Source organism: Periophthalmus magnuspinnatus, chromosome 1 (genome assembly GCF_009829125.3).
Source record: "Periophthalmus magnuspinnatus isolate fPerMag1 chromosome 1, fPerMag1.2.pri, whole genome shotgun sequence".
Lineage (NCBI taxonomy): Eukaryota > Metazoa > Chordata > Actinopteri > Gobiiformes > Gobiidae > Periophthalmus > Periophthalmus magnuspinnatus.
Window position 1 is genome coordinate 18,964,813 of NC_047126.1, and position 13,841 is coordinate 18,978,653.

The 13,841-nt window shown below is 39.5% G+C and overlaps 1 protein-coding gene across 1 annotated transcript; it reads right to left on the reverse strand.

Annotated features, from left to right (window-relative positions):
- Positions 1 to 9: 9 nt before the first annotated feature.
- Positions 10 to 12,179, reverse strand: LOC117373160 (aspartate aminotransferase, cytoplasmic-like). Its single transcript, XM_033969057.2, has 9 exons — positions 11,973 to 12,179; positions 8,088 to 8,269; positions 5,586 to 5,709; positions 5,403 to 5,515; positions 4,909 to 5,013; positions 3,443 to 3,593; positions 2,718 to 2,883; positions 2,136 to 2,278; positions 10 to 1,676 (listed from the first exon to the last, which is right to left on the reverse strand). Exons 1-9 carry the CDS (start codon positions 12,079 to 12,081, stop codon positions 1,537 to 1,539), a joined length of 1,233 nt encoding a protein of 410 aa, XP_033824948.1. The 5' UTR covers positions 12,082 to 12,179; the 3' UTR covers positions 10 to 1,536.
- Between the last annotated feature and the right edge of the window lie 1,662 nt (positions 12,180 to 13,841).

Below are 13,841 nucleotides of genomic sequence, written 5' to 3' on the forward strand. Positions count from 1 at the left end.
AATTTGCACTTTTTGTATCTGTTTTTGTTTATGAAACACTTGGAAGGGTTGATGGTGTAGTGGATGTTGACATGAGGGTTCTGTGAATGGTTTTTGATGGGGCTGGGCAATATGGCGAACAAAAAATGTAATTGATCCAATCCTGGAACAACCTATGCTCAGACATTTTTCCCCACCCACTTCTATTGGTCAGCATATCGCCCATTCCTAGGTTTTGACTAATTTTGCTGGGAATAGATGCTTTATTGTACCAATGTCTTTTTAATATATATTTTTTATTTCACATTTGAATTACCTGGACTACCGTCTACTAGATATAAGTGGATCAGATTCCTTTTGTAGCAAGATACAATATTTAAATGATTCTTAGTCAGTTTTGTGGTGTTACATTTTATACATTACTGTTTTTCCTGTTACATCACATTTAACTGTTTAACAACTTATTGCCATTGTTACCAAGTTTGGTTTATTTTTGTATTTGTTAATGACTTGAACAGTAAAATGAGTTTCTCATTGCTTCTGCCTGTTTATTTATATAAGTAAATTGTTTTCCTCATTAAAATGGGCTGTACCTACTTTTTAGTAGAGGTCCAACTTCCCTAATGTATTTCTATTCAAGCTTTAATAGAAAAGTGTACATTTAAAATATCTTAGCCTGCATATTTTCATTGCATGCACAAGAGAGAATAAATACTCTACCACATGAATATAAATTTAATTCAACACCTTACACAAACACCTTTACACAAACGCCACACAAATATGATCTGATAGTACCACTTTTATTCATTTGAAGTGAAAACTGTTGCCGTAATGCTGCCAACTGAAAATAAGTTAGTAATTATAGGTCCACGAGGTCCACGGTTGAGACAAAAAAAAAGTGCATATCTGGTAATAACTTAAAATTTCTTGTTAAAACAGGATACTTGAAATGTATTTGTCTTCAGTTGGCAGTATACACATCCAGTACTGCAGCTTACTACAGATTGTTGCTATTGGTCAGGAACAATGAACTGTAGATTTGTTTTTAAGTCCATTTCAGAGCATAATACGACATTTGTCCCATTTAAATGTATTATAACGACAGCCCATGTTTGATATTTTAAAGCCAGACATGTACAGAAGAGAGACAGTGAATATACGGTACAGCGAAGGGAGAGTGAATTTATAGACAACATAAAAATTGTGCTATTTTTTTCATTTATATTAAGTCATCATTAAAGTTTTCCAGTTTCAGTCAAAATTATATATGTGGAGTTGCATTCAGTTGCTTTTGAACAAACTACAGAGATAATATGGGGACATGGTTAAATGTTTGTTCAGTATCACATTTAAAAGATACAGTATTCCATAAATTCAATTCATTAAAACTGCCTTCTTCAGTGAACAGATAGGACCAAAAAAGTGCTCGTTTCTATTTTGCAATGGTTCCTTCCCAGATTCTAGCTCCCTGATTGATTGGTTTCAGCTTTAACCAGAGTACAGAAGAAGCAGAGATAAGGAAATGGGAAGTGTAGGAGAGTAAAGCGGAGTTTCTTATTGGACTTTGGTGACTGCTTCGTGGATGGACTGAGCTACGTAGTCGATGTTTTTGGAGGTGAGGCCGCACATGTTGATTCGTCCGCTAGCCATAAGATACACATGTTTCTCCTTTATCATGTACTCCACCTGTTTGGCTGTAGACATGAGAAAACAAGAGTTAAACCAATAAAATCACATTCAATATACAAAAATGACTCCTTACTGCTGTACAAGTTACCCTGTTTCCCAAATGAGTTCACATAATTTTATCATTATAATGCATTTCTATAGTGCTTTTTGGACGCTCAGATACAGGGCATTATTCATTCGCTCCATATTAGTTAGTGTTATGCTGCTATTGTGGATGGGCAGCCCCGTTTCTGTCAGTCTGTGTCATCGGCCACCAACACTCACGCACACCACATTCATACTAGGCAAGGTGCTTATCAATTGTGTACTGATGATTGTATATTTTCAAATATTATATACAATCATCAACACAATCAACAAGACGGCCTTTTTTTTTTTTTTTTTACTTATAGATCCTCTGACCCAAGTAAGGAAATGACTATAATTACAGACATTTGGTGGTATGGTGGTTTAGTGCAACTCACGGTTAAGTCCGGTGAAGCTGAACATTCCGATCTGAGCCGTGATGTGGTCCCAGGTCCCAGGAGTCCCCAGAGCCAGGAGCTTTGAGCGGAGCTGGTCTCTCATCAGCAGCACCCTGTCTGCCATGGTCTTTACGTTATCCTTCCTACACAGGACAGACACAGGGAATCCCTCAATTGTGTATCATTTAATCTGCCATTTGGTTGCAGGTTTTCTTAAAGCTTGTACAACATTGCACAATTTTATCACAAATAATACTAACAAGCACGGGAAAATGTGGCAAGTTATAGAGGAACAATCAAGTTATTGAGTAAATATTTAAAATTTTCATGAACATGTGTAAAGCAGTGCTAGCCCCAGTTAAACACAGCTATGGCAAAAGTCTGTCAAGAACAAATTTCTATTTTCATGACACTATATAATATTTTAAGATGAAAGAATGACCTCATAACTCTTGGCTTAACATTCACCTGATGTAAGGATTTAACAGACACCCATGCAGTAGACAGGTTTAACTGCATAATAAAGATCTGTGTAAACAACACATATGCATCATAGTGAGCAGCAGAAATGGGGAAATTTACCATTCAGCGAATAGCTCTGGAGAGTTGAGTGTTTTGCTGACGATGCGTGCGCCCTGAGACGGAGGGTTGGACCAGGTAGTCCTCACAATCTTCTCCATCTGAGACAGGGTCCTGGTCAGATTCTCACCATCTTTGGCCACAACTGTGAGGTTCCCCACTCTCTCATCTACAGAACACCAGGGAAACATGCAGTGAGAGACAGAACAAAAAAAAAAAATTACTAAAACAAGTTTAAGTGGGTTGTGCTGCTGTAGCACTATCTATCTAAAATCCCTCGTGACATCCCTCGTACAGTAACCACAGCTTGCACTGGTATAATATTACATTTTTGTATTATCATAAGGCCTTTTGAGTAACCTCCTGAATTGAATCTGAAGGATTTAGAAAAATTGTCAACTAAAATATTAAACTAAAATATCTATTTGTTGAGACAAATTAACCTTGATACTTGTATCATAACTATGCTGATTGGTTGATTGATGCTAATGTAATTCCCTTGTATTTCTCTTGTAAAAAGTATAAAATTCTTAAATCTTTAATCATCTTGTAAATGCTCATTCTTCAGTTCCTTCACCAAGTCTACATTAAAAAAAAAAAATAAAAAATCAATTTCGGCTCCTTTTTATCCTGAAATCATTCTAAGTAATTTGCTTTGTACTTCTAGGTGTCTGCATCCCTCTGTTTGGGACACACTGGTCTAGTTATGCCTGGTGCAGAGGACTCACTGTAGAGGCCGAAGTTCTTAGAGAAAGACTGAGCCACAAACAGCTCAAATCCCTGAGAAACAAAGTAACGAATGGCCCATGCGTCTTTCTCCAGACTCCCAGAAGCAAAGCCCTGATAGGCTGAGTCGAAGAACACAAACAGGTTCCTCCTCTGGAAACAAAAAAACATGAAAAATTAATTAAAAAACTGACAGCTTTTAGAAAAACTCATATCTCTCAACAAACATAGCAGCATTACATAGCCTGCCCTGTGCTACAAAATCATGTTAAAAAAGTACTAATGACATGTAGAAGTTTCCATGCATACTTTGAACTTTTAATCTGGACAGCAGTACTCGCAATAGAGTAAATGTTTAGCCATGTAACTAACTTCTTTTAAATAAGTACACAATGTCATCCACAACTCCATGACTCATTTGCATTCATCCATTTTCCATTTTCTTCAGCTTTATCCGGGGCCAGGTCACGGAGGCAGCAGTTTCAGCAGGGAGGCCCAGACTTCCCTCTCCACACACACTTCCTCCAGCTCTTCCGGGAAGATCCCGAGGCGTTCCCAGGCCAGCCGAGAGACATAATCCCTCCATCATGTCCTGGGTCTTCCCCGGGGCCTCTTCCCGGTGGGACGTGCCCAGAACACCTCCCTAGGGAGGCATCCGGAATAGATGCCCGAGCCACCTCAGCTGGATCCTCTCAACGTGGAGGAGCAGTGGCTCTACTCCGAGCTCCTCCCTTGTGACTGAGCTCCTCACCCTATCCCTAAGGGCACCCTGCGGAGGAAACCCATTTCGGCTGCTTGTCCTTGGCCTTCCGGCTCAGCTCCTTCTTTACCACAACGGACTGATACAACGACCGCATCACAGCAGATGTTGCACCAATCCACCTGTCAATCTCACCTCCATCCGTCCCCCACTCGTGAACAAGACCCTGAGATACTTGAACTCCTCCACTTGAGGCAAGGATTCTCCCCATGATGAGCAGTATAACAAGGATTGTGACGTCACCCGGTATGGCGCAGCCGGGGCCCCACCCTGGAGCCAGTCCTGGGGTTGGGGCTGGAATGCGAGTTCCTGGTGGCCTTTGCCCATGGGGCCCGGCCGGGCTCAGGCCGAAAGAATGACGTGGGTCCGCCCTCCTGTGGGCTCACCACCTGCAGAGGGTCTCATAGGGGTCAGGTGCAAAGAGGACAGGGCAGCGGTCGAAGACGGGTGTCTCGACGACCCGGTCCACAGACACAGCATCTGGTTGTAGTGACATGGAATGACTCATTTGCAGTTTTCAGAATTGGTAAAGAGGAAGGGGTAAATTAGCAGAAATGGGTAGCAAAAAGTAAGTAAAAAAAGCTTCCAACTTTCCTCTTCTTCCTTTCACCTGTTCCTAATTGACAGTAGTAGTTTATAATTACAGTAAAAGGTCACAGATTGGATCAAAAAATCAAACATATTTCAGTTGTGTAAAATGGAGATTACTTTCATGATTTCAGCAATCTTCTTCCACTCGTCCTGTGTCGGGTCAGTGCCAGTTGGGTTGTGGGCGCAAGCGTGAAGCACAAAGATCGAATGCTCTGGAGCTTTCTGTCAAATACATACGATAAGAAAAATATACCGTTTAATCAACAAGCCAACAAATTTTTTATCTTTTTGTTGTACACTGCACTGCTATTCTTGTAATTCACTATAATTTGGTCCTAGGGTGCACTAGGTAACGTTTCCGGTGGGACATGTGAAACATGCTTGTCTACATAGAGAAGTTACTGGATTGCCTGGAATGTTCCACAATATGGCATATTTCACTTACTTAGTGCATTATTGTTCAAATGCCCTTTGAGAACAGCTGGCACACCCTCCACTAGTGCACTTTCGCTTTACCTCTATCTTCAACACGGCAGAGGTAAAGCAAACGTAATCTTGGGAATAACAATCTATTTCAGAGATCAGAAATTTATTTGAACGAAAACACAAACCTCCAGATCGTCCAGAAGTCCATCCAGGTCCAGGCCGCGTTTGTTGGCATCCCAATAATGATATGGACGGATGTCTTTGAATCCAGCATCAGAGAAGACGCCATTGTGGTTCTCTGGAAGTGAATGGTTTGAAATTTGAACAGCTGTTTACGTAAATGTAGCAGACTTCAGCTAAATACTGACCCCATGTGGGTGCAGAGACATAGACGGGAGTGGCCGTGTTGTTGGTGCCGTTGTACCAGCGACGGAGGAAGTCTGCCCCAATCCTCAAAGCTCCTGTGCCCCCCAGACACTGCACCGCACCCACCTGCAACACACAAGGGCTCACTTTCACTACTATTTTTTTCAGTTGACATGTTTGTCCTTTGACTAAGGTGATTTTAGATGTTGTCAAATAAATTAAATCACATTTTTAAAATGTAATATTACAAGGAAAGTTCATTTGAGAAATCTCAAAGCTCATTTTATCCAGCATCCTCTGGTATAGTCATTCCCAACCTGGCTGTTCCCAGGATTTCATAGAAAAGAGGTTTATACTAGATTGTTTTAATGAAGGAATGGCAGTTTTTACTACATTTTAAAGTATTTAACTTTTTTTTTTTTTTATGCATTTAACATTATTATTAACCAGAAAATAAGATTAAGTTTAAGATTAATTAAAACCGCGAGCAGCGATGATGGCCCTCGCCCCCCGCGCCCCCCCCCGATGCGATGTCCATCGCATCATTATAATGCGATGGACATCGCATTATAATGATGGTCCATGGCTTTGAACTAGCAACCTTGTGCACAATACAGGTATGGTGTAATTGACTTTTTTGCCCCTTTTGAGGTCCACAATTATCTCCCCAACTTTCATGCCAATCGAACAAAGTTGTGTCTTTTACCTGGCCTGTAGGAGGCGCTATAGAGGTCACTGGCCACGTGCTCATAATGTTTCTGTTTTCACAGTTTTATTCTGTATCAGTGATTAGAATTTGAGCTTTTTAGGTTGATCCATGTGTCTGTGAGAGCGAATGAAATGTGCAGGAAAGCAGTCATATTTTGACAGTGTGCTGTGCATAAACCAGAAAGAATATCCCCAAAACGTGGATGTTTATTGACAATAAACATGTGTACATGCTGTATGTGGAGTTTGTGGTAATTTGGATGAAAAACCTATGATTAGATAGGTTTCATTTGCACTTAAGTGAAAGTTTCAATCCAATGATGAAGTCATACTTTGAGGGCCTGCTACATGTAAACCGTACAAAATATCCACAAAACGTGGATGATTATTGACAAGCAACGTGTGTACGTGGAGTTTTAGGTAATTTGGATGAAAAACCTAGGACTAGATAGGTTTCACGTATCTGAAAGTGGTGTGTGAATTTCAATCCAATAATGAAGTAATTTTTTGACAGCAAACTACACCAAAACCATAATGAATATTTCCAAAACATGGATGATTATTGATGAACAACCTCTATAGATGTGGCATGTGGAGTTTGAGCTCATTCGGATGAAAAACCTAGGAGTAGATGTGATGTGCCAATGTCTTTTCAAATCATTGCGCCTCTGGTGGCCAACCGTGGAAAATAACGCATGGCCATAATGTAATTATTTGGTTCTTCCACCAATTGATTCCCCAAATTTCATAGGAATTGGATAATGTTTGCGTTTCACCTCTATGGTAGGGGGCGCTATAGTGTTCATTTTGATTACAATTAATAGTGCATTCTATTAATGCTCTGATGTCACATGTGTGATGTGAATTTCAGCTGTGTAGACCAATGCATGTGCGTGTCAGATATTTTTCAAAAATTTTCTATTTTTTTTGGAGTCTTTGCGCCCCTGGTGGCCAAGTGTGAAAATTGACCTATGCCCGTAATATTATTTTTTGGTCGACGTCATGCCCCCAATTTATTCCCTGAATTTCGTAGGAATCCGATAATGTTGGCGTTTCACCCCTATGGTAGGGGGCGCTATAGTGTTCATTTTGATTACAATTAATATTGCATTCCATTCATGCCCCAATCTCGCATATGTGATGTGAATGTGAGCTCTGTAGGGCAATGCCTGTGGTCGTGAGAGGACATCGAAAAAACAGGAAACGAAAGCGTTTTTCGGTGGCGGCGTACGGGCGAACCGTGTGGAATTCGGAGAAAACGTGGATATTTTATGAAACCCCATGTGTCTAGATGTGGCATGTGAAATCTGAGCTCATTTGGACCAAAAACCTGAGACTAGTAGCGTTTTGAAAACACGCTGCGAATGAAGTGGCGAATTTTTGATCCCATATGGCCAACTTCCTGTCCGTCATACAGCAGTGCTTCAATTCATTTTTATGCTTGTCCCATGGTGCTCTATCACTGTTCCGATTTTTGTGCATGTATTCCAAAATTAATCAGGCTCCTCTCCCATCGGGGTCAAATTCTAGGTGGCGATGTCGAGTCAGTAGCCGTGGGACATTGTCGCGGTGCCAATTTTATGAAATTTTTCACCGAGCCGGTCGATCCTATACCTATATGTGGGACTTTTCGTTTTCGGCATTTACAAGATTATAAGAATTTAAGACTTGTCAGGTAGAGTCACCAACATATTGACAAATAAAATGGCGGTCACTAGGAGAAAAAAAAGAACTATGCCACAAAATCTGCTAAGCCGCTGCAGTTCCTGTAGTTCCCCCTGGTTGCCAGAGCTTACCCTGTTCTCTTTAATGGCAGGGCTGTCATCTCCCAGAGCCACTTTAGAGGCTGCAGACCTGAATTCAGGCAGTCCCAAGATGGGCAGGTACTCGTGGTTCAAAGTCTCGTCCTCCACAATGAGGCGCTCCACCTTTTTCACCACCGGCAACACCCATGGCAGGCAGTCATCTGTACGGTATGCTGTGATGCACAGAAAAGGCACAGTGTTATTTTAGGGCCACATAATGACAACATAGATCTGATTTTATCAGCAAAATTTGCAATAGAATACAAGATTAATCGTAATTAAATCGAAATCACAATTTCATTTTGAATGCAAATGCCATAATTGCCTCCACAAACAGCAAAATATTCTGTTTTATTCTGCATAAAAACTGGTAATCCTGTAGTTTAGATCTGTACAAACACGTTCTGAAATGTGATTGTTGTATTAGGTTTTTTTTTTTATCAATCTTTTTGTCAATTCTTCTGAAAGGATTTACAATGTGAACTATTATTAAAACATTAATCTAATCCCAATGCTTGTCATATACAATATCTAATAGCAGTTAGATATTTTCTTAAATCATTCAGCCCCAACTAGAAACAGTATCACGCATTGTTGTTTCTATATTTTTAGTATGTTTTTATAGTATTCTTTTTAGAATTTAGATAATTTTCCCTCACTCCATGCCCTCCCTGTGTTACTGTGTCTCCTGCCTCTTAGTGAGGAGGTTGTGTGTAAGACTCATGATCTTTGAGTGAAGTGTGTATGTCCTCCCTGTGTATCCTCTACCCTTTTCAAGGGAACTGGAAAATCTACATGAGCTATTGTAAGTGAAATGAGTACTATTGCCAAAGTTCATACTTGTGGCAATAGCATAAATCTGTAACGGTGAAGCCTGTATAATCTTGTGTGTGGAAAAGCCTGGAATAGCACAGTAAAGAGAGTATTAAACTTTGACTCAGGAATCTGGGGTTAAACTGAAGCTTTATATTTCACTGATCCACTGTACATTAAATTATTGTGCTGAAAGTCGTGTTGCAGCAAGTCAGAGCTTCTGTTGCCAAGAAACACAACAACCCTCAAGCAACCAAATACAATACTGTCGTGCTAACAAGATCAAATCCCACATACAAATTAATCATGGTATTTTGCTCACATTAAAGGATTATTTACTAGTCTTATCATATTGGGCCAACATTATTTAGCTGGGCTAGTCTTTGTGTGAATCAGATTAGTAAGTTTAGTTATCCTAGTGAAGCAAAAAGACGTTGCTATGTGTAGGAGACAGGTAGAGGGGTGCACAGTGTGTTTGCTGCTTGTGTGCGATTGGTTGAGAGCCAAGAGGGTGGGGCTCATGTGGGCAGGTGCACGTGCACATATGTTTGAAAAGGCGACACTTGCTTGGGGCACAGTGTTGAGAGTTAGGGCTGGGTAGCTGGGTAATTTTTGTTGACTGCTAGCTTGTTTCCATTTACTTATTATGCCATAACCTGTTACATCCATCTGTGTCAATCCATGTCTGTTTTCTCTGCTGCGCTGCTGAATGCTCCGTGTGCCTGCGTGTTCGCTGAAATAAATCACCCACAAACGCATATCGGATCTCAGCGTACTTGTCCTCAATAAACACCCAGCGTGTCACAAATCTACAACCCAGGACCCACTCTGGCTCTCACTTCAAGGTTCGCTGGAGGGAAGCCGCTACACTATGTGCTACCACAATCATAAAAATATATAAATATGATGCATAACATTTTAATAATTTTGTGGGAAGCTAATTTAGTTGAATTTTGTGGGAAGTTCTTGCAAATATCAAGTGGCCACAACAACAACACAAATTAGATTTTTTTTTTTTTTTAAATCAACATCTGACTAGTCCTAATGCAGTAAGTAGTAACAAATGCAGTAGTAGAGTGACCCTCTTATTTGACTCCATAGGAACTCCATGAATCCTGTATCATGTATCACACTTTCAAAGTCATGCTGCGTCCCAGACCACGGACGTTACAAGGTCAATGCAGTAACAGTCGGTGGTACCATATCGTATTGCAATGAACAGATATTCTGATTAGACCTGCCATGATAATTACCATTTCGACTTAGTATTCAATATATGAAAGCTGGAACAATATATTTTGGGTCTTAATATTTATGGTGTGTACATTTTTTTTGTAAAAGTTGGGAGAATTTGGGTATTTTTGTTGTAAGACTAAGATTTGAGCTTTAGATGGTTGAATAACTTCTATGGATAATTACTGCTTGATTTTGCTTATTTGTTGCTGCTCAGGCCTTTTAATGTTACTGTATATATAATAATTCGTTTACTGGGATAAACCTTTACTGTTTTTGTATCAGTGAAAGTAGTTCCAATATTATCGTTTTTCAAAGTACATCTCTATAGCAATATATTACGCTTCACAATTTGTTATCATGACAGGTCTAATCCTGATATGCTTTAAACACAAATCCAAGCAAAGACTAAAATATAACTAAATCAGACATAACCCACGAGTAAAATGGGGCTAAACTAGATGCAACTGGTCCAAAAATACACTACATATTTCCCATGCTGTATAGCTAGAATCTTGTTGGTATGATATAGCAAGTATCTGCAAGTTAAATGAGCACAACGAGGTCAGTTATACCCACTGTAGTGTAAACAAACTTGCCAATGTATATCAGTAAATAGACAGAGCTCTAAAATTCTGGTCTGAGTAAAATCGTGGTAACAAAACATAAGTTGAATTGTTCTCCCTGTGTAACTACTATGCAAGAAGATGCACATTTTACAAGATTTTGACATTTTAACATGATGCATTTTACTGTATTTTATTGTAGCTATTTTCTCCATAGTTTTATTACATGTTGAATTTCGAATTGTTGTGAGGTGACCTTGAGTGTCTTGAAATGTGTCTCAAATTAAATGTAACCTATTATTATAACTGATCCAAAATAAAAACACGCAAAAGTAAAAGATTAGCTTTAACAAAAAACAAAAGGTAATATTATTAACACACAGTTTTTGGCCAGTTAAGGAATAGGGTTCCTTATGAATAAACCAAGTTAACAATTAAAGCAAGATAAGGTGTTTTTTCCCCTTGCACGGCACATCAAGTTCCCTCAACGAGAATAGATAACAAAATTAACTTTTATGACAAGATTATAACTATAGCACACATCAATCTACGCACAAAACTGAGCCGTCACAAGACTTGTCACGCTTTTCCAAATCCCTTTCATTTCATACACATTTGCAGCAACTGCCAAACTGTGGGCTAATTTGTGGTTGCTAGCTGCAATGTTAGCATGTTGCAAAGGTCAAATCATAAACAATGACCAGAAACAGCCCTACGATCATAAATATTTGTTTTGACTGATATGAAAAGTTGTAGTAATAACTGGGATCCTGGTGAACTGTCATCAGACTTGCTTCTTCCATTCATTCTTCCAGACAAGGCTAACTTAGCATTTGCGTAGCATTAGCTTGGAGGACTTTTACAACCCAGGCGTTTCGGTCGGAGACGGGGCTACAGTAGGTCACTTAATTGGCCGTTGGCATTACCTTGAAAAAAATGGGGAAAACATCTTAAAAACAAACAAAATAGATTATTACCGTAAGGGGTTAGGGGAGATTTTTTTTAATTTTTGCACAGGTGGATCATGATTGCCACATTTCACCTTCATCTGCCTCTACTTACATAACATTCCTTTTAAATCCACAACGTGCATTTTTAATCCTAATTTAACCGTGTTTTAAACCTTACTTCAACCGTAAAGCCATTTATTACCTTAACGTAACAATACAGCTCATTGTTGTCAAAATGTGCATAAACTAAACTACACTCAATGGGAAGAAATGCCAAGGATTTAGTGCGCTCCCGTTAGCTTAGCTTCCCATACCTCCGACTCCGAGGTTCACCTTCTGCGGATGCGGGTCATCCTTAAAATCGGCCGTGAGTTTGAAGACAGCCACCGGCGGGGCTTGGGGCACGTCTGTGAACACCGACATGGCTCTGTGGGATACGGTGAACGCTCACGGTAAAGAACAGCAGTGCGGATGGAGGGAAGCAGTTCAACCTTCAGCTACTTCGGGACGGATGCACGAGGACACCGGGAGCCAATGCGAAAGCACGACCACGGGTGACGTCGACACCATCAGAATGCAATAAAAATGTAAACAAGAAGCAATAAAAACATTAAGACTGATAACAGAGAATCCAATAATATAATGAGTTGATAGTGGACAGTTAAATAACAATAGGTAATGCACATTAATAAAAACTGTATAATGCTGTAGTAATAAATGCCTCAAAAAAGGAATGCACATTTTGTTACTGTTCCACATTGCCACATGTTTTTAGTCATTTCTACATCAAATCTGTATTATTTGAAATCCAAATAAATGTATATAAATGTATTTTCCTTGAAATACAGCCCAGCCTATGCCATGGACAGGATGGCAAGTTTGCAAAAGGGATACAGTAAACATATGCCACAGAAAGCTTCTGCATTATTATATCAAGAAGGTCTTAACCAATAGGACTAAATTGGGCAGGTCAAACAATCATTGGCAAACAAGTTACAAAGAAAGAGGTTTTTGTTTTTTTTACCATAATATTAGACGGCCCAGCATTACAAAATGCTATATCGTGCAATGTTTGCATTTTTTGGTCCTCTTTATTGTTATGCCAATGCAATAGGAGGCTGTTAGTCAAGTAGTAACCAACTAGACTTTGAAGTTTCCATGTTTTAATGCCATTGGGATAAGGTGAGTGAAAGTGCATCGTCACAGTGCCAAATATCACTGAAGTTACTTGTTTAAGTCACTAGAGGCCAGTATGTCTACAGATAATACAATCAGAATCATGTTCAATTCCCAAACCTTGGGCCTTACATGGGCTTTGCATGTCCCCCTGCAGGTATTTCTGACCAAAACATTGACCAAAAAGCTATTGAGAGATTGTGAAGTGCAAAAGTTTGCATTATTATCACTTCTGAAACGTTGGCTATGTTTACATGCACACCAACATTGTTATTAGGCTACAGATTAGTATATTTTGCATACCTTTTTTTTTTTTTTTTTAATCACATGCAGACTCCAGAATCTGATGTGAGTAAACAAAGGGACCATGATCATGAAGAGATTTTGCTATTTATACGTCACTTTATAATAATCTTATAATTCCAAAAATCTGTAATCAGTAGCTTGTGAGTGTGCATGTAACCACAACCAGTGCTATTTAAATAAGTTAATGGATGAGTAATTCTTGATTTTATGTAGTTTATTAAAAAAGTCAAGAAGCCATTCAGCCAAAGGTGGTAAAGACTTTTGGGCAACACACTTCACTCATTTTGTCTAAATATGGTGTTTAAGTGAGTAATTGATGTTGATCAGAGGCGATTGGCACAGACTGGCTGCCATGTGTCTGTGACTCTGACTCAGGGCAGCTGTGGCTTCAGTATTTGCTATTCAGTATTTAGCACTGAGAATTAAAGATAGCATGATAGCAAGATAGCATTAAAGTGAGTGTGCAATACAAGTCAAATGTTTCATTAGGCTATTTAGGAAGGAGCTTTTGTTACCAATGGTGTTATCTTACTTAGCCTTATCAGTACCCTAAACTTTAGTTGAGTTTGGGCTTGTTTCTCGCTGAGGGTCATCTCCTCTCACCTCTTATTCTTGTCTCTAAACACAGTGAAAGCTCATGGAGTCTGCGCAGGGGCCACTAAATGTCCATCATGTCGACAAATTGCCTCACTCATCTCCCA